Genomic DNA, 26,464 nt, shown 5'->3' with positions numbered 1-26,464 from the left:
AGCTCAGCAGGCAAGCCCTGTGGGGATCCCTCCCCTCCTACCATGAGGAACGGAGCCAACACCTTGGTACAGAAACGAGGGAAAACACTCCCTGATTTTTAATCTGACTTCGGATAACAGCTCAATGGGCGTCACACACACTTCCAGACCCTGTGGTGGGAAACCCTGGGAGGGGGTGGGAGGGGAAGGACAGAGACTCAGAATGGGGGTGGAGGGACCTGAAATCCAAGACCTGGGTTGAAGTGGAGGCGGGAGGGGGCCTGTCAGGGGATACATTCCAATGGCTCCCACAGGGGAGCAGCCAGAGGCCTGGGCCCCCTCCCCCCACCTCAGGTGCCTCAGAGTTGGGGGTGATGGGGCATGTGAGATGCTGCCATCCCTCATCCCCTCCCTCTGGTGAACCAGGAGACAGGGGTGCAGGAGACTAAGGGGCAGGCCCTCTTTGTTACCCTCCCAGCCACTCTAAGGTGTGGGGAAGGGGAGCCACCTCCTCTGTGTCAGAGGGAGGCTCACAGAGGGCAGGTCACTTGCCCGAAGTCCTGCAGCACAGCAGGGACTAGAACGCAGGGACACTAGACTGCCCAAGGTCAAGGCTGTTGCTGTGGGGCTGTGCTACCCCCACTTGGTGGACAGAGTGGGAATCAGCCGGGGAAGCAGAATCATAGATTCCCCCTACAATGGATGTTGGTGATAAATTCCCCACCCATGACCCTTCCCCCAGACTCCGCTCCATCACCACTCTGGGCTACCTGATTTCCTAGTCTATATGCTGCAGCCTTGGCTAAGTTGTTGGCCAAAGTGGAGTTGTCCTCTCTGCCCGTCTTATAACAAGGGACCCTGCTGTCCTCCCACCAGGCCAGGGCTGAGGGCTCAGCCTCAAGGACAGCTTTCTTTGGTCAGGGGGCAGGGGACAGGGCACCACTTCTCCCTCCCTCCAATTCCCGCATCAATCCCTTATGCCATTCCTAGAATCTTCACTATTATTGTTATTTCTAAATCGGTACAAAACTGACAGTGATCAGCTCCGGTGACGAGAGGTAGAAACCCGGCCAGGCAGCCGGAGAAAATGGGGCGGAGTGAGTTAGGGCATAGGGCTGACTGGTGTTGGGACAAGAGGGTGTCAGATCCTGAGGGCCTCCATCTGGGGCCGGCGGGGGGGAAGATGCAGGTGTGTCTCCCCCAAGCACAGGGGTCCCCACCATTCTTTCCCTGGCTCTGTTCTTCCCCAGATTAATCAGGATAGTCTGAGATCTGAGGCAGGCAGAGTCTGGGGTAGTCAGATGGGGTTGAGACGGGGCAACAGAATCTTCACTGGGACAACCTGACCCCCTTCTGGGCACCATCCTGCCCACGACCAGACCCCAGAACCTAACATTCCCCAGTCTGACAGACCAGATTGCAGTATGCAGGAGGTAATAGAAGACTGGAACCTGGCATCATGGAAAAGAAACTATCCTTTGGGGGATTCCCTTTCCACACTCTGTCCAAAAAAAAAAAAAAAAATTTTAACCCAGGGGGTGATCTGGCTTTGGGGTCAGGAAGAGTGAGGGGCACCTGGCAGGGACGGACCATCGAGTTAAGGCTGGAAGGTAGGTTGTTGTGTCTCTGGGGGCTGCTGGGCGGGGAGGTCTCCCTGGAAGCCGGAGAGCTCAACCTTCTCCCCTCACTGATCTGGGACCTCAGCCCCCGGACCCCTTGATGGTGGTCTTTGGGCCACCCGCATCTCTGCCCTGTGCCGGTGGTGCTGACAGTCAGAAGGCCTGGCCTCACAAAGAAGCTGCCAGGATCTGCGACAAGGGGATGGACGAAATGAGAGCCCTGTGAGCGGAGCTAGGGGGGACTGGAGGGTGGGTGAGACAGGTAAGGACCAACAGACGCTTGGGTGGGCGGACATGGGAAAGGAAGACACCCGGCAAAGACAGACACATTCTGGAAAAGACAGGTGGGGGCCCGGCCAAGGCGGCACCTCGCCACCCCCACCCTCCATTGCACGCTCACCCCCATCCCAAAAGGCTGTGGCACCCCCGCGGGTCGGGCCGGGCACTGCACTAAATACAGCACTGAAGACGGCTGTCCCAGGAAGCCACGGGGGCAAGGGGCAGGGCTTAGCAGTTACTGGGGGCTCCCTCTGGCGCTTTGCTTCTCACCGGGAGATGCGTGGCTGCAGGGGCCTCAGGCCAGGACCGTCACAATTCCATTTCCCGCCCGCTCCCCCGCCCCAGCCCCGCAGTACAGCCCCACCCTCCGCCCGGCCAGTGCCGGTGCAGCCCGCGGGGCGCGCAGGTGTCACATGATGGCGCAGCGGTTTCGGCGCAGCGCGCCCTGAAAGCGCAGGGCAGCGTGCACGTGCTTGCACCGGGCGCAGCCGACGCTCTTGAGCAGCTCGCTAAAGAGCAGCAGGATGTGCCAGTTGTACTTGGCCGAGCATTCCACGTAGCCGCACTTCCACGTCTTGCGCACCAGGTGCGACACGTTCCAGCGCGGGATCACGCGTCCACGCTGCAGGTCCCGCTTGTTGCCCACGATGATGATGGGCGTCTCTGAGGTGCCGATCACCCTGCGGGGCGAGGCAGGAAGCTCAGAACTCTGTCAGTCTCACAACCGCTGTACTCCCAGCAGGGCAGGCTGTGCCTGGCCAATACTACCACCACCGTATGTTCTGCTCCAGGCGCAGCCCTAAGCCCTGGAGGTGTTATAGTTTCTGATCAGCACAACTGATCTAAAAGATGGGTTCTACTGTTATCCCCATTTTACAGATGAGGACATAGGCTTAAATGTTTACTGGCTTCAAGTCATGCAGCTGAGTGGCCCTGGAAGTCTTGTTCCAGAAGTCCCAGTTCTTAACTACTGCACTACTCTAGCCACCCCCACAGCCAGGGTCCCAACATGAGTTAACAGAAATGGGGACAGCACAATGTATGCATGTTTGAGTGTATGTGTGGGAATCTTAGAACACATATACCTCTGGCTCTGTCCCTATACTGTCCCCTTTTCACAGGGACTGGCTAGCACTGGGTCATCCACAGAAGTGGCAATGGACTGTGTTCCAGCCTCTCACCTCGTCTCCAGGATCTGCTGGCGGATGGTCTTGACGTACTCAAAGCTGTCAAAGCAGCAGATGTCGTAGACCAGGATGTAGGCATGGACGCTCCGGAGTCCCCTGCAGCAGGCGTCTGCCCACTCCTGCAATATCCCCAGCCAGTACCAAGGTCAGAGCAGCCATGAGGGCTCCCCTAGCCCCCAGACATCTCCCATCAGAGGGGCAGTGCTCTCACCTGCCACTGCACCTGAAGCCTTCCATACCTGCTCATCCCCAGGAGACCAGGCCCAGGGAGAATGGAGGAGCTGTAGCCTCCCCATTCCCAAGCCAGGATGGAGCAGGTCACATTGTTTGACCTTTGTGCACATCTGGAACTTAGTTCTGCCCTGCTCCATTTTGTCCCCTCATCCATCCATCGAGGCCTTTTTTCAACAAGTACATTTATTAAGTACCTCTTAAGAGTCCAGCTCTGAGCTGGGTGTTGGAGCTGTTAAAATTCTATCTTCCAAGGCTCAGCTGAAGTGCCACTGCCTCCAAGAAGCTTCCTGATTTCCCATCCTTCCTGCAAGCAGGGGACTACTCCCTTCATCTCCTGTGTTCTAACAATCCTTCGATTACACTTTCATTAGAGCTGTTCCATCTTCAGTTCCCCACTTCTGCTGTGAGCTCCTGAGAGGGCCATAGCCAGGCTGTCCTCATTTTTATATACTCCCTCTTCCTCTCTGAGTGTCAAAGCAGGTGCTCCTTAATGCCACTACCTGGGCTGGTGAGCTCTCCGTAGCCCCATCTGGGATCAATGCAACTCCTGCCTCTTCCACTGCCCTTAGACTGCTACCTGATGTGTCCCTTCTGTATGCTCATCTCTGCCCTCAGGCTTGAGAAACAGAAAAAGATTCGGACTGGATGCATAATGGGCTGACGTAGAGCAGGGCCCCAGGGAAGCTCCAGGGAGATGAACTTCCTGAATGTTTGTGCAGCTTCTCAAGGGATTGCGGGGTACAGCTCAAGATGAAGAGACTCCTAGAAAGGCCAAGTACACTAAAGAGAAGTTTCCTTAAGAGATTCATTAGTCAACGTGCCAGTAGTTACAACTGCAATAGTGGTTTCAGGCAGCCAGTGTGTGGAAAGAAGTGGGTCCCTAAAGTTGGGGGACAGAGGCCTCCAAGGACAAAGGAAACCAGTCTTCTCCCACCAAAGCTTAGGCAAAAGACTAGAAGAAGGTGGAGGTATGTCTCCTGTCCCAGCATCTGAGTCAAGTGGGGCAGGGGCCAGGCACAAAGGAAGACTACAGTTCTCCATTTCCAAGAAGGATCAAAAGGAAATGACTTTGGTGGCAGTAGCGCAGAGTTAAGTCCAACTTCAGAACAGCACTTCCCAACTCAAAGGCTTAGAAGATGCTGCAGTGGATTTCCCTAGGGAGATGATGTGGCATCTTTTCTTTGTGCTGAGGTTTAAATTTTTGGTGCAGCAGGAGGATGCTGAGGACAAACCTAAAACCATAGGAAACTGAACTGGTTTCTCAGGCCAGGGAAGACTGCATTCTGCTAGACACAGTGATCTCCAGGAGCCTGGAACCTGTGCATACAGATGCTCCTCTGATCTCCCAAGACGAGTGGAGATCAATGAGAAGTGGGAGGGATGAGAGGCTCCCAGTCTCTTCAGTCTCTCTGCTGGGGAGAGGGAGCAGCTGCCAGCTTTTGAGGGTGACAGGCCCACCTCTCCCCCAACATGTTGCCTCCTTGAGGGGACCTCCTGGCTTCCTCCCACCCACTCCTCTCTGCGGGTTCCTAAAAGAGAGGAGGAAGGCCCCTGATTGGTTAGCTTGTCCCTTCCCCCATGATTGAAGGGAGGAAGCAGGTTTCCAAACTGTAAAAGGTCATCTTGGGGCTGTGTCAAAACAGAGAAGGAGCAATGGAAAGGGAGTCCAGTTTCAGGGACATGCAGTCTGAGAGAGGCTCAGTCACCTGCGTCTCAACCATGCATTTGCTGATAATTCCTTTGGTGGTTTGCAAGCACCTGATAATCTCAGCTTCCTTCTCTGATAGAAGGGGCTGCAGAAGACACTGAGGCTCACATCCAGGAAACACTACTCTCCTGGGCTCTATCTCATCCGGCATTGGAGAAGAATGTATTACTTTATTTTCAGATGGTGGCCATCAGGAGTCTTAGGTTTTATACTTAATCTTTGGCACCTCGAGGATCCCTTTTTCACAGCATTTCTCTGCCGAAAGTCCCTTACTGGGCTCCTTGAGTGAAATCTTGGATATTCTAGAGTCCAAAACTCAGAGTCAGTCAAGAAGAAAAAAGCCAACAACCCAATAGAAAAATGGGCAAAGGACATCAATAGTTCTTGAAAAAAGAAACACAAAGGCCCTTAAACCTATGAAAAGATGCTCAATTTCACTCATGATCAGAGATGCAAATGGAGACTACAAGGAGAATATCACATCTCATCTCTCAGATTGTCAAATATACTGTCAAAAGTCTGACAATATACTCTGATGGCAAGACTGCAGGAAAACGGGCTCTCATACACATTGCTCACAGGAGCACAGCATACACCACTGCTATAGAGGGCAATCTGGAAATAACCTCCCCTCAAAACTCCAGTTACAGTCACACTTTTTTTTTTTGAGACAGGGCCTCACTCTGTTGCCCAAGTTGGAGTGCAGTGGCACTATCTCAGCTCTCTGCAGCCTCAACCTCCCAGGCTCAGGCGATTCTCCCACCTCAGCCTCCCAAGCAGCTGGGACCACAGGCATGGACCACCATGCCCGACTAATTTTTTGTATTTTTGGTAGAGATGGGGTTTTGCCATGTTGCCCAGGCTGGTCTTGAACTCCTGAGCTCAAGTGATCTGCCCGCCTCAGCCTCCCAAAGTGCTGGGATTATAGGCTTGAGTCACCTCACCTGGCTCTGTATTCACCATACCATTTCCAGGCATTGTGATACAGCAATGCCATTTCCAGCAATGCCATTTCTGGGAATTAATCCCACAGATATACCTACTTACGTTCAAAATGACTTATCTACAAGGCTATTCATTGTGGCACTGTTTGAAACAGCGCAAGACTGGATATCACCCACTTGTCCAACAAGAAAGGACTCCATGGTACAGCTCTTCAATGGAGCAGGGTGTGGCCATGAGGAAAGAACAAGGAAGTCCTCTAGATAACAGCCTGGAAAAATCTCCAGGTTATAATAGCAAGTTAAAAAAAATTGAGGTACAGCGCCAAGCATAGTGGCTCACATTTGTAATCCCAGCACTTTGGGAGGCCAAAGCAGGATTGCTTGAGGCCAGGAGTTTGAGACCAGCTTAGGTAACACAGCAAGATCCATCTATACAAAAAATTTTAAAAATAAAGTCAAGGTACAGAACAGTATGGTTCTTGTTTTTGTTTTGTTCTTTTTTTTTTTTTTTGAGACGGAGTCTCGCTCTGTCGCCCAGGCTGGAGTGCAGTGGCGTGATCTGGCTCACTGTAAGCTCCGTCTCCTGGGTTCACGCCATTCTCCTGCCTCAACCTCCCGAGTAGCTGGGATTACAGGCGCCCGCCACCACACCGGCTAATTTTTTGTATTTTTAGCAAAGAAGGGGTTTCACTGTGTTAGCCAGGATGGTCTCGATCTCCTGACCTCATGATCCCCCCGCCTCGGCCTCCCAAAGTGCTGGGATTACAGGCGTGAGCCACCGCGCCCGGCCTCCATTTTGTTCTTTATGTAAGAAGCAGGGAAGAATGCATTTTCTTACTTGGGTAAAGAAATACTGAACGTATGGATAAAAATCTGTTAAGCGGCCAGGCACGGCGGCTCATGCCTATAATCCCAGCACTTTGGGAGGCCTAGGCAGGCGGATCACTTGAGGTCAGGAGATCGAGACCAGCCTGGCCAACATGATGAAACCCCGTCTCTACTAAAAATACAAAAATTAGCTGGGTGTGGTGGCAGGTGCCTGTAATCCAGCTACTCAGGAGGCTGATGCAGGAGAATCGCTTGAACCCAGGAGGCAAAGATTGCAGTGAGCCGAGATCACGTCACTGCACTCCAGCCTGGGCGACAGCGGGAGACTCCCTCTCAAAAATAAATAAATAAATAAATATATTTTTAAAAAGAAAGAAAAATTCGATAAGAATGGTTATAGAGAGTGGGGCAGGAATCAGGGTAAAGGGGGCAAGATGAAATAAAGCTCAGTGTCTAGGCTTGGAGCAAGATTTGAATGTCCAATCAGGTGATTGTTAAAGTCTCCTTTAGAAGAGAACTAGAAGGCCCTGTGCCCAGACCGTTTGCCCTGATAGGCTCAGCCTCACTGCTTCCAGGGCAGAGGTGGGATCAGGCTTCCATCTTGCTGCTGACCCCAGGGGCCTGGGATGGGTGAACGGGTGTCTCCGGCAGATTACGCCAGGGCCCTCCTGCCTGGTGTTGCTGAGAGTGCTGAGTGCTGAGCTGCCCGCCAGCTCCCAGCCCAGGGTCGCAGCCTGAGAGACTGCTTTATTTGCTCCGTTACACCTGGACAAGCCTTGTCTCCTGCCTTCTGGGTCTCCACCACTGTGACTGTCCTTCCTGGAAAAGCTCTGTGCACTCTGGTCAGAGGCTTCCTTCAGTGAGCAAACACGTCTTAGAGCTCAGCTTCCTTTTTCTCTTCACTCCCTCTCGAGTCAGAGGTTGAGAGAGGGCAAGAGGACCTGGTTCCAGCAGGCAGTGGGGAAGGAACACAATAAGTGAGGACCCTGGGGGCATTTAAATCCAAACCTGGCAGGGAGGGTACCCAGCAGGCAGGTCCTGAGGTCAGGGGCAGAGCATCACTTAAGAGAAGAGGGCCTTGGGCAAGAGAGCTGACTGGGGTCTCCAGAGTCTCTGAGAACACACCTTTCCCAGGGCCCTGTCTATTCTGCTGCTGTCCCTTCTCCAGGGGACGTGGAGTGAGGCTATGGTAGGCACAGCCCCGAATACTCACTGCAGCCTAGTGTTCCCTGCCCTTTTCTCTACTGCCTCTTACCTGCCTAAAACCTACTTAGTTGAGACATCACCCTCTGTGACCCCCCAACTCCACCCCAACACATCTGGATGACCTGGATGCCCCCTTAAGGGCTGCTCCAGCTCCCTGCTCCTCCAATCATAGCACTTATCACACCATGTAATAGTTGCCTGTTAGCCTTTTCTCACCAGACTATGAGTTTCTTGAAAGCAAATTCCATAAATTGTTTGCTCACCATTCTGTACCAGTGCTCACTGCAGGGCCTGGCACACATTAAACGGTCATCAAATATTTGTTGAATAAACTAGTACACCAGTGAATGAATTCCTGGAACGACTCTAAGCAGGGTGGCCCAAGGTGCAGTGTGGAGCTCCCAAACTCAGTGACGCGGCCCTGGCAATAGGGCCCGAGCTACAGCAGGTTGGAATCCAGGCTCTCCCCTACCCATCCATTTCCCCACTAACCCATGCCCCCCAGGGTCCTCCTACCTGGAGCGTATTGACAGGGAAGGCGCTGATGGGCGGAAAGTCGAGGATCTGGAGGTCGTGCACGTGGCCGTTCATGACGACAGCAGGCAGGTAGAGGCGGCGGGCGGTGGTGGGCACGCAGACCTCGCTGAACTCGTTGTACAGGAACTGGCGCACGATGGCACTCTTGCCCACACCTCGCGCCCCCAGCACGGCCACCCGGTAGGTGGAGACCATGCCTCCCGCCCCACTCCGCCACCTCGTCCTTGCCGCTGTCTGGGGCTCCCCCGGGCTGCATATTCCAGGGGCTGGGGGCTCAGCCACCGTCAGGACCAACCATTGCTGCCTCTGCTTGCCCTGGGCCCTCTGCGGCCTCCACCTGGACTGTGGGGACAAGAGGTGGGCTTAGTGCACCAGCTTATCCCTGGACATGTCCTGCACTTTTCCACGTTTGGGACTTTGCTCAAGCTGTTACTGCCACTTGGAATGCCTTCCCTTTCCCAAAACCCCGGTGGCCACCTATCCAAAACCTCTCCATCCCTCCTCCATTTTTCCCTGCATTCCAGTAGTAGGACCCAATCTTTCTTGACTTATAACCTGACTTTTCTCCAGGTCCAACTCCAACCAAAACAGGCTGCAGAGCAGAGTGGGAAGGGCACTGGACTTGGTTTGATCCCAGCTTCCCCACAGAGCCTGGGATAAGACGGCAACACCTCTGAGTCTGTGTCCTCCTGAGTGGCTGGGACTGGGCAGGTGTGTCTCAGTGCCGGCACTCCTGACATTTTGTGGGGAGAGAACTCGATTGTGCAGGACTGCCCACACATCGCAGGACATTTGCTTTCCATGGCTCCCAAGAGGTAGCTGCCAGCAGCAGCCTCCAGACACCACGATGACCAAAAACTCCCCCTCCCCCCATTTCCAAATGCTGCTAGTTGAGAATTCTGCACTAGATGACCACGTTGCCTCTGGGGTGCAACACTGCTGAGCACTTACTCTGCTGGCATGCCCATGTGGGTATCCTTGGTCAGTACGACATCTCTGAGGGATAGGTACTGTTATTCCCACTTTAGAGACAAGCTTAGAAGCAGTAAGAAGCGTGTCCAATCACAACCCGAAGGGCAGCTACTCCTTTCTATGATGTCGCAGTACTTCTTCCAACTTTCAAGTTCAGTGATTCTTTTTTTTTTTTTTTTTTTCCAGACAGAGTCTCACTCTGTCACCCAGGCTGGAGTACAGTGGCATGATCTTGGCTCACTGCAGCCTTCACCTCCCGGGTTCAAGCCATTTTCCTGCCTCAGCCTCCCAAGTAGCTGGGATTACAGGCATCTGCCACCACACCTGGATAATTTTGGTATTTTTAGTAGAGATGGGGTTTCTCCATGTTGGCCTCGAACTCCTGACCTCAGGTGATCTACCTACCTCGGCCTCCCAAAGTGCTGGGATTACAGACACGAGCCACCGCACCCGGCCAAGTTCAGTGTTTCTAATCGATGAATGCATACAGGCCAAGGTCTGGGTCTCATTCTCTGGCATCCCCTAGAGCCCAGAGGGCCTGGCACATATTAGGTGCCCAGAAAAGGGCTGCTGGAGGTTGGCCTTGATATGAATTCATTAGCTCCTTGCCTGCTCAGTTTCAGTGACTTTAGGGCCTGGGTATAACTCTCAGCTCTGGTGTGTCCTTGCTGCATGGCAGTGGGCAAATCACCTTCTCAACTGGAGCCATGCTTCTGCACATAGGTACAATGAGGTAAACAGCCCCTATTTCTGAGAAAATCCACGTAAATCTCTTAGCCAGGAAAAGGAACCTTTCTTCTTTTGTTGGTGATAGTGACCAAAGAGGCTGTTACATGCCTGAGACCTCCTGTCTGGATTCCCAGGAGGGTGACATCAGCACTTGCTAACTGGGTCCAGGGCAGGTGGATTCGCTGGATTCTGGCAAGGCCATGCTTTTCCTCATGGGTGCGTACTTTTTTGCGGATGCATGTCCTTTCCACACATGCACAATCCGTAGCTGAATGTCCCCCAGGTTGTCCTGGTTCAGAGGACTCACTCCACAGGGTATGTGCGCACACAGCATAGTAAATAAAGGTCAGGATGTGGAGTGAGAACAACTAGGGCTTGATTCCTAGCTCTGCCATTCACCTGAAGTGTGACCTTGGGCAAGAAACTTAACAGAGTGTTATGATGTGTGCATGTAAAGCCCAGGGCCTCGGCCAGCATAGGTGTTCAATAAACAGTGATCACTGCTATGGGCAGGGGTCCTTCATTCATCTGAGTTCCCCACAAATTTAGCAATGGCACCTCCTAGCAATCCCAGGAGGGCTTGCTATCTACTGTTGCATGAGCTCACATGCATGCAGTGTGTGCGTGAGAGATTCTTCTCATTTTATTGAAGATTTAAAAAACAAACACACTCCAAAACAAACCGAGTGACTTAGGGAAGTGAAGACCTCATAGCCAGTCAGTTGTTAACTAAGATTAGGACCCTAAACTCCTTCCTGCCCCATGCAGTGTCCCTTCTCCAACAGGTGTTTATACACTTACATGGGCTCCCAACTAGGGGGAAGTACCTATCCCTCCTTCCTATATGTCCCTCCAGGTCCGAAGCCCCTTAGGCATCCCTGGACACCACCAGCATGGCAGAGAGACTCAGCTGGGTTAATTACATAACCAGCACAGGCAGGTGGGGAGTGGGGAGTCCTAGGGGAGGAAGAGAGGGCAAGGAATGCCAAGAGGAGTCCTGGCCTCTCTCTGGGTGTGGCAGCTCAAAGGTTTCCAGGATGCATCCTACCTGCAGACTGTCCCGGACACCACACTCCCTGCCCAGAAACCAGCCCTTTCTGGGGAGTGGCAGGGAAATGCAAGAGGGGCACTGCCCAGGAGCTAGGGAAGGGGCGCAGGAGGCCCCTAGGCTGGGGCCAGCCTCCTGGAACTCACCAGGCCCAAGTGTGGCCCTGTCCCCAACTCAGAAGCGATCGGTGCCCCTTCCTTCTTTCCAGGCAGAGGTCCTGGATCTAAGAGTATATTAATCCAACACCCTTGGCTGGGTGCGGAAGGGAGGGGGCTGTCCCAAGAAGCAGGGCCCAGGCCCCTGAGCGCTTTCTCCCCAAGGCCTGCTCTCTGCAGTGAGTCTGCAGACAGCGCCCGGCAAGAGACCGCCCGGCAAGAGAGGCAAGAGACCAGAGACACACAGAGGGGGCAAAGCCTAGTTCCGTCCCCTTCCCTGCGCCTGGACACCTGGGTCGCTGCCCAAGACTGACAGCGGGGGCTTCGCGGATCCAGAGGGCCGGGTCACAAGTCTGCCAGCTGTTTGTTCCAACCACGTTCGCCTGGGGGTGGGTTAGGGGGCGACAGAGGATGCTGCGCTCCCCATGACCTGATTGGTAGGAGTTTGGGGGGGGGATGTAGAAGCCCAGCTCGCTCTCCGCCTCCAGCACCTTGCAGGCACCCCCACCCCCGGCTCCAGCTCTCACGTGGCGGCCCCGCACCGCTTCCCCGCCAGCCCGCCGGCCCCCTCCTAGTCCCGGACTCCCTTCGCCCCGGCCGTCTCCTCCTCCCCCGACCCCAGCCCGACTCCCCCAGCCCCTGCCCCAGCCCCGCTCCACCCCTGACCGCTTCCCCTCCTCCTGCCGCTTACCCGGGGCCGTCCTAGCTGCCCCCTGCCCTGGCCGGCCGGTCGGCGGGGCTGCGCTCCCCCCGGGCTCTGGCGCTGCCCCCCGGCTCCCCCGCCCGGGGGGAGAGAAGTGGGGGCGCCCCCGCCTGCCCAGTCGGGGCGGGCTCAGGGCGGGCGCGCGGGGGCAGATGCGGGCCGCCGAGGGGGTAGGAACCTCCAGCCCCAGCTCTCCCTCCGGAGCGCGCCGCCCGCTCGCGCTGGAAGGAGGAGGGGGGCGGGGGTGCGGGCTGGCATTCCGCTGGGTCCCTGAGCCTGACATATTCGCTAGGGCGGCCCTGGATGAATTCTTTAATCCCTGGTCTCGACCTTCACACCCCTCCAGACTCTCCCTGCGAGAATTTAGCTGTAACCTGGAAGAGATGAAGAAAGGCATGGGAAAGGCCTCAAGGCCTTTGCTTCATTCCGACTCTTGGCCTCATATGCCCCTGGCCCAGGCCTGTAACCAGGCCACTGTGTGCCCTGCACTGTGTGCCCTGCACTGTGTGTTAGAGACATCCAGGCTCTGCTCTTCCACCCTCCTCAAGGGCTGAGCGAAGGGTGATCACTCTCACCCTTCACTGACGCAGTGAAAGGCAGAGCTGGCTGGCACAAAGCAAGGTCTCCCCTGCCAATGGGTGACCTCCATACCCTTAAAACTACCATAGGTCTCTTCTCGCCAGAATGGGAGATACCAGCGTTTGTCAGGATTGAGGGCAAAATCACCCAGGTATTTATTCTAACACTCATCATCGTCTAACCTTTGATGATCAATGTCATGTCATAATCAATGTCATCACTGATAGGCAACCTCTATCTTGCCGGTGTGCTACGAGCTTTGCATGCACCCTCAGATCGAATCCTCACGATTCTATGGGGTAGATCGTTTCCCCTACTTCACTGATGAGATAGTTGAGGTTCAGAAGCTTGTCTCACTTAGATGTAAAATGTGAATACAACGATTGAGAGTCACTAGCTGAGCAGTCACTGATGAGTTTGGTATGAGGCTCACAGTCCAATGTGAGACCAAAAGTAGATACACAACATTAAAATGTGCTGTGTGCAAAGTCAAGGTTCTGCGGAGGGCAGGGGAAGTGGGACAACTCATTAGAGGAGTCACTGAAGCTTTGCAGGAGGCAACTTTCAAGGAAGCAACCTTGAAAGAAGTAGATTTTGGGAGCTGGGGGGAGGGAGATTGTAGCAGAAGAAAGCTACAGAAGTTGGCTGGGCGCGGTGGTTCACGCCTGTAATCCCAGCACTTTGGGAAGCTGAGGCGGGCGGATCACGAGGTCAGGAGTTCAAGACCAGCCTGACCAACATGATGAAACCCCCGTCTCTACTAAAAATACAAAAATTAGCCAGGCATGGTGGTGCGCACCTGTAATCCCAGCTACTTGGGAGGCTGAGGCAGGGGAATCACTTGAACCTGGGAGACAGAGGTTGCAGTGAGCCGAGATCAGGCCTCTGCACTCCAGTCTGGGTGACAGTACAAGACCCTGTCTCAAAAAAAAAAAAAAAAAAGAAGAAAAAGAAAAAAAGAAAGCTACAGAAGTCAAGAGCAATTACATAGGCTTGAGAAGTGAGTCTGGGAACCAGACAGGAGCCCACAAGGCTGGAAGCATGGTGGGTGAAGAGGCCAGAAGTTGGTCACAAAGGCCCTGATTGACAGGATGAGGAGTTCAGATCCAGCCTTGTGCTACACAGGAAGTCATTGATGAGGTTTTTTTGTTTGTTTGTTTGTTTGTTTGTTTTTTTGAGATGGAGTCTTGCTCTGTCACCAGGCTGGAGTGCAGTGGCACAATCTTGGCTCACTGCAACCTCTGCCTCCCGGGTTCACGTGATTCTCCTGCCTCAGCCTCCAGAGTAGCTGGAACTACAGGCACGTCCCACCACACCCAGCTAATTTTTGTATTTTTAGTAGAGATGGGGTTTCACCATCTTGGCCGAGATGGTCTCAATCTCTTGACCTCAGGTGATCTGCCTGCCTCAGCCTCCCAAAGTGCTGGGATTACAGACATGAGCCACTGCACCCGGCCCTATGGAAGAGTTTTAAAGCAGGGAAAGCGCCTGATCAAATTGCATTTTAGAGCCTCCAGGGCAGGAGGAGGAGCAGGAGCACGAGAGATATCCCAACTGTTTTTACCCCTGGGACCCTGCATCCTCCACTCTGACCTCCTATTACCGTGTGCTCCCAAACAGAACTCAGTTTTCCTCCACACTCTGACCTCTGCATTTTGGGCACCCTCCCAATTCCTCCCTTCCTTCTTCTGTTCAGTCACAGAGGAGAATGGGTATGAGCCTGGGCTTCAGTATCAGACAGAGCTGGATTTCAATCTTGGCTCTGCCACTTGCTATTGTAACTGAGGCAAGTAACTTGAAGTCTATAGTCTCATTTATTAAAAGGAGTGTGATTAGTTGTCCCTCACTGTTGTTGACAGGGTGTAGATGAGCTGAGGTGTGTAAAGTCCTTAACACAATGCCTGGCATGTAGGAAGTCTCAGCACGGGGCCTTTATTTTTTGCCTTTTTTAGGGACACGCAGGCATCCTAGGGGAGGATGAGCATCACCGTGGCACAGCGGTTCCATTTATTCTAGGTAGGCTCCCAGAGGGTTGGGGTGGAGGTATGAAAGGACCAGGGCAGCAGCTAGAAGCAAGTATAGGGCTGGAATGAATTTGGCTTCCTCCTGGAACACCACTTTTGGGGAGAATAAATCAGATTTTAACTGGCCCTGTGGGATCACATGGGGTTGCTAAGAGCCTCCTGATTGCATCACTTATCCCTCCACTGTATCTGAAAATCTCTAATCCTCACCCTGCTCGAGGATCCCAGGCTTTATGTCTGCTCCCCCAGGCTGTGGCCCTCCATTCCGAAGGTGGACTAGAAGGAATAAATTAAAATACACTGGGCGCAATGGCTCATGTCTATAATCCCAGCACTTTAGGAGGTCAAGGGGGGCAGAATATTCAAGCCAAGGAGTTCAAGACCAGCCTGGGCAACGTGGTGAAACCTCGTCTCTAAAATACATACAAAAACAGCCAGGCGTGGTGGTGTGCACACCTGTAGTCTCAGCTACCTGAGGGGGATCACTTGTGCCTGAGAGGTCAAGGCTGCAGTAAGCAGTGATAGCGCCACTGCACTAGGGAAACACAAAGCCACAGGTTAATTATGGGACCTCATACTGGCCTTCAGTGAAAGGTCATTTAAAGGATTATTTTTATTTAAAAAAGCAAACAGCAATTCCATCTACATAAAGTGGAAGATTTGCCCGAAGTTAGGATACAGATGTCATCTTGGTTTGCTGAGAGTCACTTTGGCCTAAGAACATGCACCCCTAGGGGCCTGTTCACTCTCCCCTATCATTAGGAGCACTTTGATGGGAACATGTGAAAAGACTCTGTACTTGGGTCTGACCTTGAGCCTCAGGTGGGTCTGGCTCAGCTGAGGATGCCTGTTGGCTGAGGTGCAAACTCAGGGAGCAGACACATGGGACCGCCTGCAGTAGCTGAGGCCCACACACGAAGTGGGATAGAAGTGTCAAAGACCCAAACCTGCCTACCTCTGCCCCTGCTCCATCATAGCTGAGGATCCTACTGAGCTTTTAGAGGCTATTTGGCCAGATCCTGGGGTTTCCGACCATAAGTGAAGAGTAAATGAAACAAGGGAGGGTGAGCCAAAGGCTGGACTTGAGCATCATCCTCTAACATCTAGCCGGTGGGAGAAGTGGGATGAGTGGAGTAATCCCAGCCCCAAAGCATTGAGAAATGATCCCAGAGATGGCAGTCTTGTCTCAAAATGGTACTTTTGGAAACAGCCCTTGCAAGCACTTTTCCAGCTGAGAATCTGGGTCTAACCAACCCCCAAATTAGCCTTCCCTTTGTTGGCAGCATGAAGCACGGCAGGGCAAAAGCTAAATAAGAAACTGAGATGGTAAGTTTGGAGCCAACTCGGAAACTTTTCAAGAAACATCCTTGTTGCTAATAACATGTCTGAGGGCTGGTTGGGATTCTAGGATTAGTGTTCAGGAGATAGAATTGGGTAACAACGGGGGAGGTGTGATCTTTTCCAAGTGCCATACCAGGTATTAAAATAAACAGGCTCTTGCCTCCTGGAGCTGGGGGTGGCAGGGAAAAAGAATCTGGGTCTAAGCAAAACCAGAAAAAGCATTAATGCATGAAGTGGGAGTCGAAAGCCCAAACCTGCGAGTCCTCAGCTGTTTTCTGACCTCAGAAACAATGTACCTGAGATCTCAGTGTTTCCTAGTTGTCACTTTACAGGCAGAGAAAGACAGTGTAATCTCAGGTGCAAGTCTGGGACCAGTGTGCTCTGAACATACTGGTATCCTGGGGGCTTAGCAAGGTGGGATGTGGCTGAGAGCAGAGGTAGGAGAGAACCTATTACAGAACCTCCAGTGGACGAAGGAGGAAGCTACAGCGTAGTTCTAAGGACGCAGAGAGGGAGTCAGAAGACGTGGCTCTGTCACATCTCATCTGTAAACTGGAGATGAAATTAAATTCATGAGATAGGTAAGGGAATAAGCTGGTATTGTACATATGAAAGTGCTTTAACCATTTTTCAACTGCCACAGAACATGAGTATTACTGTAGAAGAGGAAGTAGGCGAACAGGTGTGAGCCTCTCTCTGGCAGTGATTCTTGACCTTGACTGCAAGTTAGAAAACACCTGGGGAGTTTTAAAACATGCTGATTCCCCCAGGTCCCATTCCAGACTGAACTGAACCACGTCTTTTTCGAAAGCTCTCCAGGTGACATTAATGTCATTCTTAACTGGCGACCCCGATTTGACCCCATTCTCACCAAGCATTTTTCCTATTACAGCCAGGGCCAACTGCAGCCGGGCAACACAGAGACAACCAGAAAGTTCCTAGCTGCCAAAGGCAGTTTGCTCATGGGGTTTGGACATCCAAGGAATAAAGGCAGCTACGGTTGCTGAGCACCCACCAAGTCCCAAGTGCTGCAGTGCTTGATCTACATTCACTCTAGTGGTGAGAGAGGTTCAGGGACTTGTCCAGGGGCATCTTGGTGTTCATTCCAGCCTCTTCCCCCAATTCCAGGCAGTGGGAGATCTCAGCAGCTGTCAGCTTATCAGAACCTAAGCTTGGGGGGGGGGGGGCTCCTGTCTTGACAACAAATGGGTCACATGCCCCCAGCAACACAAATGCAGGCCTCTAGTCTTGGAACTCCCTGGGAAACTTGTTTTAAAGCAGCATTAATTCCATTTGCTTGGGAATATGCAGGCCCTGAGGCCAGGTCTGAGAGACTTTTGTAAGTTGAGAGATGATTGAGACATCCTGGGTAGTAAACTGATGAGAAGCTCTGCCGCATTCCTCTCGCCCTGGGTCCTGCTGGCTGGATGCCAACTGACAAGTCAGAAAAAGGCCCTGTGGCTCCGGCTACTGCCCCTGGGACCGTCTGCCTGGGGCCCCAGCAGGGGAACTGCCAGGAAAGACAGCAGGGGAACTGAGCACTCCCTGTCTGTAGAGGTGCCTGGAGTCGCAGGGTGGTTTGGGGCTTGCTCAAATGGAGCCTCCAGGAGGTATATGATTCTCCCTTAAGTTACTCTTAATTTCATGTGGCTGAATCCCTGGGAGGGCTGGGGCAGTCAGAAAAGTTTTAATAGAGTGGTTATGAATGTTCTGTCCCTCTCTGGCTGGCTGTGTATTCTCCTAGAATGTTAATTCTGGGGGGAAAAAAAAGTACATATCACAAATTTCATTTTGTGTAAATGTGAGTTTATTGACGAAGACACAAGGTCAAGCTTCCCCCAACCCCCACCCTCCCCAAAAACAGGACCCAACAAGAACAGAGGAATGAGAAGCATTCTTAGGGCAACATTTCCCCCACCCCCCTCCCCATTTCTTTCCAGAGTCTCAAGCTTCACAACACAGACACACAGAGCAGGCTTGGGTGAGGACAGACACTCAGGGAATCTCTGACCAGCAAAAGAGTTCTGGGTGTTTGCTTCTCCTGCCCTTTGTATGATGCCAGCTGACATTACAAAGACACACTCAGGCAGAGGAGGGGGGATGCAGGGCAACCTCCACCCCACTCCCCTAATTTGGCCAAGCTTGGAATGAGCCGAGAGGGAAGCTGTGGTGGAGGCACCAGGTTCTGCCCCTCAGGAGAGGTCCTTTTACGGGAAGTAGAATTCCTCCCTAACTCTGCTCAGGGGTGTGACGGGAGGTGGCCTCCCCAAGGAGTGCAGAGTTCAGGGGTTGGCTCAGTCAGGTCAGCTGAGAATAGGAGCTGTTATCCATCACTGGTGGGGAGGCTGACAGAAGCCTTGTTTTGGGGGTTGAGGGACATATTCTGGTAGGAAATTGTGTTGTCTGCTTGCCCCAACACACTTTTCCTTCTGGAATGATAGTTTGTTTTGAGATGAGAACACTATTTGCAGTGTGAACCTTCTTCACTACTTGTATCCACTGACTCCAGGAATGAGTCCCAAGAAGGGAACTTTACCAACCTGCTTTTCCACCCCACACATCACCGACCTACCCACCTCCCACATACAATCCTGTGCTGTTTCCTACTGCCATGTGCTTGAGGGGTGGTGTGCAAGGGATATATTTCCTCCCTCCCTCCCCAAATATTCTTCTCTTGGAGATTCTCAACGTTTAAGAAAGTGCTTTGGGGGACCACTCCCCACAAGCTTTGCAACTGGTACGAATCAGGGTTATTTCAGACATGAAATAGGGGTGTGGGGTAGTTTTGCTCTTGTTTTCACGATTCCTCCTCTGAGTCCAGTGAGTTAGGTCTCAGTCCAACATGAGGCCCGTGGAGCCTGAAGTGCCCCAGATTTAAGCAGGGCATCTGAGAAGAACAGTCTTAGTCAAGGACCCTGAATACTGGGTGCCAGGCAATGCAACAAGTGCCCGCAGATCAAACAGTATAACACTGCTAAACAGGTTGGTATTTTGGGCATGAAGCATCCTTTGAAAAATCATATGCAATGCGTTAAGGGGGGTAGGGGGAAGATTTCATATCCCCCAGTCTTTTCAGAGATGACAGGAACTGCCTGAACCTCTGGGATGATCTTAATATGCCCTGCAGCCTAAGCATCATTAAGAAAGAGCAGATCAGAGAGCTGAAGGGATAAAGGGCATTTGCGACATCTCTAAGCTCACTTCATCTCTGCACCTATTCTGCCGGCCTCAAGAAGTGGGGCTCCGGAGGCATATGGGAAACACCGGCTACGCCTTCATTCTGGCATCTGGCTTTACCTTCAAGTAATTCAAAAGATACTCAGCTGCCACCTGATGCCAATAAACGGGGCGTCAAAATCAATATGGAATATGTGAAGAGCCAAAAAGTAGGCACAGAAAAGGCAGGAGAAGGCATTAGGGGAAAACGACAAGAGATAGTCCTGTGGTGCAAACCACACTGACGGGGACTTAGGAGACTCAGTCTCGGCTCTGCTACTACACAGCTGACAGGCCTTGGCAGTGACCTTTGTGCCTTTTATCTTTCTCCTTTGTAGAAAAAGAGGGTTGGTAAGTTATTACTCTGTTTCAACTCTAAAAGTAGGATTTTAGATTTGAACTGGACCTGAGAAATGCAGGAGAGGGGGTGAGGGGACAGCATCTGGGTTGTTGTTCCCCATCTCTACTCAAATTCCTGAATTAGTGGGATTAGCAGGTTTGTTCAGGGGAAAGGAAAGGAGTAAGGTGTAACTTCTCTCAGCTTTGGTGCTGACAGGCTCTATAGTTTTTGCACCCTGAAACATCATTCAAGAAGATCACCGTTCCCAATTGCAGAGCAATCAAATGAGATTATGATATGGAAAGGGGGAAACATGAAGGCTTGGCCAAGGAAAAGGAGTCTGGAGGGGAAAAAAAAAAAAAAAAAAAAAGCAAACTGAAAATCCACATGACCAGGGATAAGGCTATCACAGATAAGACAACCCCTCAAAAGCTAGGGCAGGTAACTGCATCTCTGCCTCCAGGACTGTGTGGTTAATGACAGTCATTTCAATGCTTTCTACCGGTTGCACTACTCCCTTGGTTTCTCATATGTACAAAAGTATAAAACAATAAAGTGCAGTGTTTCAGTGACACTTTTCCTTGCTTTAATATTTGTTGTCTTTTTCTGCTTTTGAAATGAGCTCTCAATTACAAAATACCAAACTACACTCAAAAGAGGGTGTAGAAAAAGCCAGCCATTGGCACAGCATGGAGAAGCCCACAAGTAAGGACAGATAGCAGCAGCAGGTGGCAAGAGGTGGGAGGTGACTGAAGCAGTGGTTACAAATGTTCACAGGAAGCTAAAACTATCCAACAGGTTGTGCCCTAATGTTAGCACAGGTTAGACTAGTTACTACCTTGCTGGGTGGCCTCAGTGTGTTTGGGTTCAGATTCTACACAGCAATACAATTTCTTCCAGTTAAGAGTTCTTGGCTTGCACTGATCACAGCATGATTGAAGGGTACTGGACCAGTCTTGTTAGTTTTTCAAAATGCTGTCGTAGACCTGATAGATGTACTGAGAGACTTCAGGAGCTCTGCACTTCAGTGACAGCTGTTAGGAGAAAAAGGAGATGGAAGATTAGCACAGAGGTTGGCATTAACTCTAAACGTATCCAAGCACTCAGTTCAAGAAAACTTTTGATACAGTGGGAGAGAAACTTCTATCACAGGAGTAGCCAAACAAAGAGATTATGTTAATAAGTACTGTGGGTTTTAGCATTTCAATTTAATCAATATCGAGTTGTGCTGTGCTTCTACCTCCATTCCATGTGGGTCTATAAGATTAGGAAATAATCCATACTAAAAACACCAAAGCCACTGACTGCAGAGGAACAGCTGCTCTAATGCTTTGCTAAGAGTTATAGAGATTATTATTAAATGAAAAGGGAAGGGCTAAAGCCCTTAACTTGTTGATGGTCATTTCAGCTGCCTGCCTCAGTTTCTCAGTCTGACCAGAGGATGGCTATATCTCAGTCCCAACTTCAGGAGGATGTACAATCAATCAAGTGAAATAAAACCATAAACTAGGTAGGTCCAAGGTATTAGTCCTTTCTGTATTATGAGGAGAGTATACACCCCTAAGAGGGAAGACAAGAACATGAAAAGACACTCACTTAGTGTAACCCAACCTTAATTCATGTCAACAGCTTAATCTTTTATTTTCTGCCTCTTTAGACAGGTAAATCAGACACCTCTGATACCCCTCTACCACCCCCTCTTCTTTTAGTCTAACGAATACCAAATTAAACATCAATATTAAAAAGATCTTAATGGTGAATATTGAGAATTTCACTTTGTGAGTCAGTAAGGGCAAAATTTAAACCCAGATTTAGAATCCTAATTGTATTAGATTAGGCAGAATATTATTAACAATAACATAGGCATGCAAAATGCACTCTAGAACCAGCAAATTTAATAGCTATATATTTTATATTGCTGACATCATTCCTCTTGTTAATTAGGGTGCAGGTCAACAAAAATTGTCTTGAATGATGTAGCACCATGAGATTTTAGACTATTTTACCTCTTTATTCTCTTATTAGAGACTAAGGACAATTTAACATAGTGCAAAAGGTGAGACTATCTTTGAATAAAAGGTCAAGAAGATTTCGGTCAATCACGAATTTCCTAAAAACTAACAACCTAAAAAGTTAAAGTAAAATTTAAAATGCAAAAAAAAACCCCAAACCAAACAAAAGAACATCAGAAGATATTCTATTGATTTACAGCTTTTATATTCAGTCTCCAAGGCATTCCCAAAACTGCTACTTGGTATAAGTCAGGAAGACAATTCTGATAAATGTGAAAAAAAAAAGCAACTAACTTAAGAACTTTCTATATATAGAAAACAGCTCCCTACTTTGGTCCAAGTTGCATCTTTAGGCATTTCCTTGACTTTCAAACTCCCTATTGAAGGAATTCTTTTTTTGAGACAGGGTCTTGCTCTGTCACCCAGGCTTGAATGCAGTGGCATGATCTCAGTACACTGCAACCTCCACCTCCCGGGTTCAAGCGATTCTCCTGCCTGAGCCTCACGAGTAGCTGGGATTACAGACGCATGCCACCACACCTGGCACTTTTTTTTTTTTTGTATTTTTAGTAGAAACGGGGTTTTGCCATGTTGGCCAGGCTGGTCTCGAACTCTTGACCTCAGGTGATCCACCTGCCTTAGCCTTCCAAAGTGCTGGGACTATAGGCATGAGCCACTGTGCCCGGCCTGAAGCAATTCTTCTACCTCCTTCTCTACAGCCTTCTCTACTGCCAATGTTGTGGAAAATTCTAGTGGGAGAATATGTGGGTTCAGAAATGGAAGAGAAGAGGAATCTAAAAAGAGAAACACACAGCTTAAGAGAGTTAACTCCCAGACTAAAGAGAGGTAGTCCCCAAATACTCCCCCAAAATACTATCTTGTATTTTTCCACATCTTTGTAACAATACTTGAAGTTCCTCCAGCTGGAGGTTCATTTTTATGTTTACGACTAGTAAGGAAATGTTGCCTTCCTCAACAACGGCTCAAACTGCCAAGGCTGGCATTGGTGGGGAGTCATGGACTGACCAGACCCTAGGTCCTGGGCATTACAGCTGGTCTTTGGAGGATGGGGAATAAACTTCTTCTGTCTCTGGACTCTTAATATCCACACCTCCCCACTCTGACCTCCATCCCAGCCTCTGACAAAGTGTCAAGTTTATTAAATATAGCTAGGACTCTGGGTCTCACTTTGTATGGCTCCTAGGGAGAAAGAGGCCTTCCCTGGGGCTTAACTTTCCAACTGCTAATTGCTTATGTGACATATCTTTAACATCAGCCACTCAGGAATCCAGTCCAAACTAGACACACCAAGGGCAGAAGAGTCACCAGTCCTGCTTAATTAAAGTTAAGGGGCTACGCATCCACTTTTGGCATATGGTATGAAACATACACTGCTTCACGTGGGACAAGTTATCTTTCAGGTGAGGCTTACTTACTTACAGAGATATAGCCTCACCCTTATAGGAATAGGATAAACCTATTTTGTTAACAAAATACAATAAAAACTGGGGTTTGGGGAGAAGTGTTTTATTAACCTCTCTTAGGAGACTAAGGTACAATCAGTCTGTCATGCATTAGTGCTGGCTCAACCAGATTTCTTTCTTTTTTTTTTGAGACGGAGTCTCCCTTGTTGCCAAGGCTGGAGTGCAGTGGTGCGATCTCGGCTCACTACAAGCTCTACCTCCCGGGTTCATGCCATTCTCCTGCCTCAGCTTCCCGAGTAGCTGGGACTACAGGTGCCAGCCACCACGCCCAGCTAATTTTTTGTATTTTTAGTACAGATGGGGTTTCACCGTGTTAGCCAGGATGGTCTTGATCTCCTGACCTAGTGACCCGCCCGCTTCGGCCTCCCAAAGTGCTGGGATTACAGGCGTGAGCCACCGCGCCCGGCCTTCTTTCTTTCTTAATACTTAGCTCAGATCAGATTAATAGTGTAATAGGAACTTAGGGTGATGAAGGGAATGGATCAGAATGACTTTAGAGTCTGGGGTGCCACTTAGGGGAACAAATTAGACCTATTTGTCAAGTGCTATGATGGGAGATTTAGATGGTATTATGGGCAGAGAGAACCTAGTCACCAGATAGGATGAAGAATAGGAAAGGGAGCAAGGAAGTATAAACAAATTCACCATTTAAAAATATGGGGTTGGAGGGGGCCGGGTGCAGTGGCTCATGCCTGCAATCCCACCACTTTGGGAGGCCGAGATGGGAGGACTGCTCGAGGCCAGGAGTTTGAGACAGCCTGCACAACATAGCGAGATCCCATCTCTCTCTCTATATATAATATATATACACACACACACATATATATATAAAATAAAAATATATGGGACAAAGGAAGGTGGGTGTGGCTAAACCATGAGGACAGAATCTCTTTTTTTAAACTTTTATTTGCATTTATTCCATGCTGAATGTATTCCCAGGCTATACATTTGTGTTTTCTTCAGTTTCTTCTGGGATATCTTTTTCTTCCCTGTAAGCCTCTCTTCTGGTTTAGGAACAATTTACACTTTTTCAGTAAGGATTATTTCAATATGTGGCAGGGGAGTTTATCGTGGGTTAATGTGACCTGAGCTCTGTAAGTTCAGCAACACATCCTGGGGCTTTGTTCACCTGGACATGCTCAATGACCAGAGAATCTGCATCTAAACCCTTAGGGTCAGTATTACTCTTGGCCTTTTTAAGCGTGTACAGCCCAAATGTAGCACTCTTTTTGGGCTACCTATCATCCTGTGCCCAGCCCCTCTGTTTGGCTTAGGCACACCTACCAACTCCATTATAATAATATGGAATGACACACATTGCTTCTATAAAGTGACATCTTTCAAGTACTTGGTGGCTATTTGGATATGCATACATTTGATGGCCTGGGCACTTCCACGGGTATTCTTAAAGTGAACATGAAGATTTGAATCTCTTGCTTTGTATGATTTTAGAGGTTTTCTAGGCCAACTGAACAGAAATCATCTCAGGCCACTTACAGGAAGAGCTCACTGTATAATTTCTTTTAAAAAATATTTTTTAATAAAAATGGGGTCCCACTATGTTGACCAGGTTGGTCTTGAACTCCTGTCCTCATGCGATCCTCCCATTACAGCCTTCCAAAGTGTTGGCATTACAGGCATGAGCCACCACACCCAGTCACTGTATAATTTCTCACAACTGCATATGACTTTACAATTACCTCAAAACTTTTGTTTAAAGGAGAAAATATTCTTCAAAGGGTGAATGGAGAAAACTGTGGTACATGGATATAGTGAACTATTACTTGGCCATAAAAAAGAACAAGCTATGGATAAATGTAACAACTAGGAAGAAAGTTATGAGTATTATGTGTGCAAAAAACAATCTTAACAGGTTACATGCTACATGTGTAATTTATACAACATTCTAAAAATGACACAATTATAGTAATGGAGAAAGGCTGCCAGGGGTTAGGGCTGGGGTGAGAGTCTGACCATAAAGGTATTTTTTTTGTGTGTGGTGACAGAACAAGTCTGTGTCTGGACTCTGGCAGCAGTTATCAAATTGATACACGTAATAAGAGTTCATAGTACCATACACTACCAATTTCCCACCCCCAAAAGTAATGTAAAAACTGGTGAAATGAGAATAATGTCTATAGTTAATTATTATATTGTAATAATATCTATTTCCTAGTTTTGAAAATGTAGTATAGGTGTGTAAGATGTTATTATTAATGGGGAAAACTGGTAAAAGAGATGTAGAAACTCTCCTGTTCCATTTAAAAAATTTGTTAAATCTTTAATTATTTCAAAATTAAACATTTTTTTAAATTTTAACAAACTATCTTTAGGACAGTGATACTAAGAAGCTCTTCTCAAAATCAAGAATATGGTGTTAAGAAGAGTGTCAAGAAACACCTGAATTCTAAACAAAACTCACCTACCAACAAATTACATGATCTTGAACGAGTCACTAATCATTCTTAGCCATGGTTTACTTATCTGCAACCTGGGAGTAATCATGCTTCTTTAACCTAGCTGAGATGGAAGATTATATATAATAAAATAATGGACAGTAAGCAAAAAGAAAAAAAGGAAAAAAAAACCACACACACACACACCCCCCCATATACAAACTTTTGGCAAATTTTTAGAGAGTAAATGGAGTTATTCTCCCCTCAACCCTTTTTTTCTTCCAACTGAGACAAGGTCTTGAACTCATGGGCTCAGGTGATCCTCCTGCCTCAGTCTCTCCAGCAGCTGGGATTACAGGCATATGCTAACTTGGTTTTATAGTAAAACTTGTCCCTCCAGAAACAGCACAGAGGGGTTTTCCTTTCTTGGGAAACTCAAGATAAATGACAGCGTATGTTACTCTTCAAAAAAGATGAGACTGGTGGGGGGTTGGGGAGAGGAGCACACATTTTATGAGGGAAGCCTAAAGTTTTTCAGCTCATAAGTGCTTGGGCAAAAGTCTAACCTGATAGGCCTCAGGAGCAAGCATGCACACATACATACACACACACACACACACACACAGACAACTCCCACTACTCCGACTTACTTCAAGGAAGGGAACTAGTGGGAAAAACACCAAGAATGTTCAGTTCTGGATGGTACTATTCCCTTGATATATGCTAGTGAAAACAGACTTAGCTGTCAAAATTAAGGAACGGGTCACAGACTTTTCTCAGCTAAATGACTAAAAGGCTCCCTTAAGCTACTGACTATTCAGCTTCCTCAGAATTAAATAGCTCCCTCTAAAACCCTCAAACACAACGGAGGAATAAGATATTTCTCCCATCCCAAGGGTTTTTTCTTTACTTTTCAAAATGCAGATGACAAGCAGCATCCTATT

At 49.5% G+C, this 26,464-nt stretch overlaps 2 protein-coding genes across 6 annotated transcripts in view; both read right to left on the bottom strand.

Annotated features, from left to right (window-relative positions):
* Positions 1-67: 67 nt before the first annotated feature.
* Positions 68-12,356, bottom strand: LOC105485126 (RAS like family 10 member B). The gene is made up of 4 exons (XM_011747327.2): positions 12,117-12,356; positions 8,501-8,863; positions 3,059-3,183; positions 68-2,557 (listed from the first exon to the last, which is right to left on the bottom strand). The coding sequence occupies exons 2-4, from the start codon at positions 8,714-8,716 to the stop codon at positions 2,287-2,289; spliced, it is 612 nt and encodes a 203-aa protein (XP_011745629.1). The 5' UTR covers positions 8,717-8,863; positions 12,117-12,356; the 3' UTR covers positions 68-2,286.
* A 7,835-nt stretch (positions 12,357-20,191) lies between these two features.
* LOC105485130 (adaptor related protein complex 2 subunit beta 1) overlaps positions 20,192-26,464 on the bottom strand; it is a 136,878-nt gene continuing 130,605 nt past the window's right edge. For all 5 annotated transcript variants that reach the window (XM_011747329.3, XM_011747337.3, XM_011747331.3 and 2 more), the window contains one exon: positions 20,192-20,662. In XM_011747329.3, the coding sequence (XP_011745631.1) occupies positions 20,588-20,662 (75 nt within the window). In that variant the 3' untranslated portion in view covers positions 20,192-20,587. The remainder of the gene's footprint in view (positions 20,663-26,464) is intronic.

The sequence above is a fragment of the Macaca nemestrina genome, chromosome 17, assembly GCF_043159975.1.
Source record: "Macaca nemestrina isolate mMacNem1 chromosome 17, mMacNem.hap1, whole genome shotgun sequence".
In the NCBI taxonomy this organism is placed as follows: Eukaryota; Metazoa; Chordata; class Mammalia; order Primates; family Cercopithecidae; genus Macaca; species Macaca nemestrina.
This window is presented reverse-complemented; position numbering and strand designations above follow the sequence as displayed.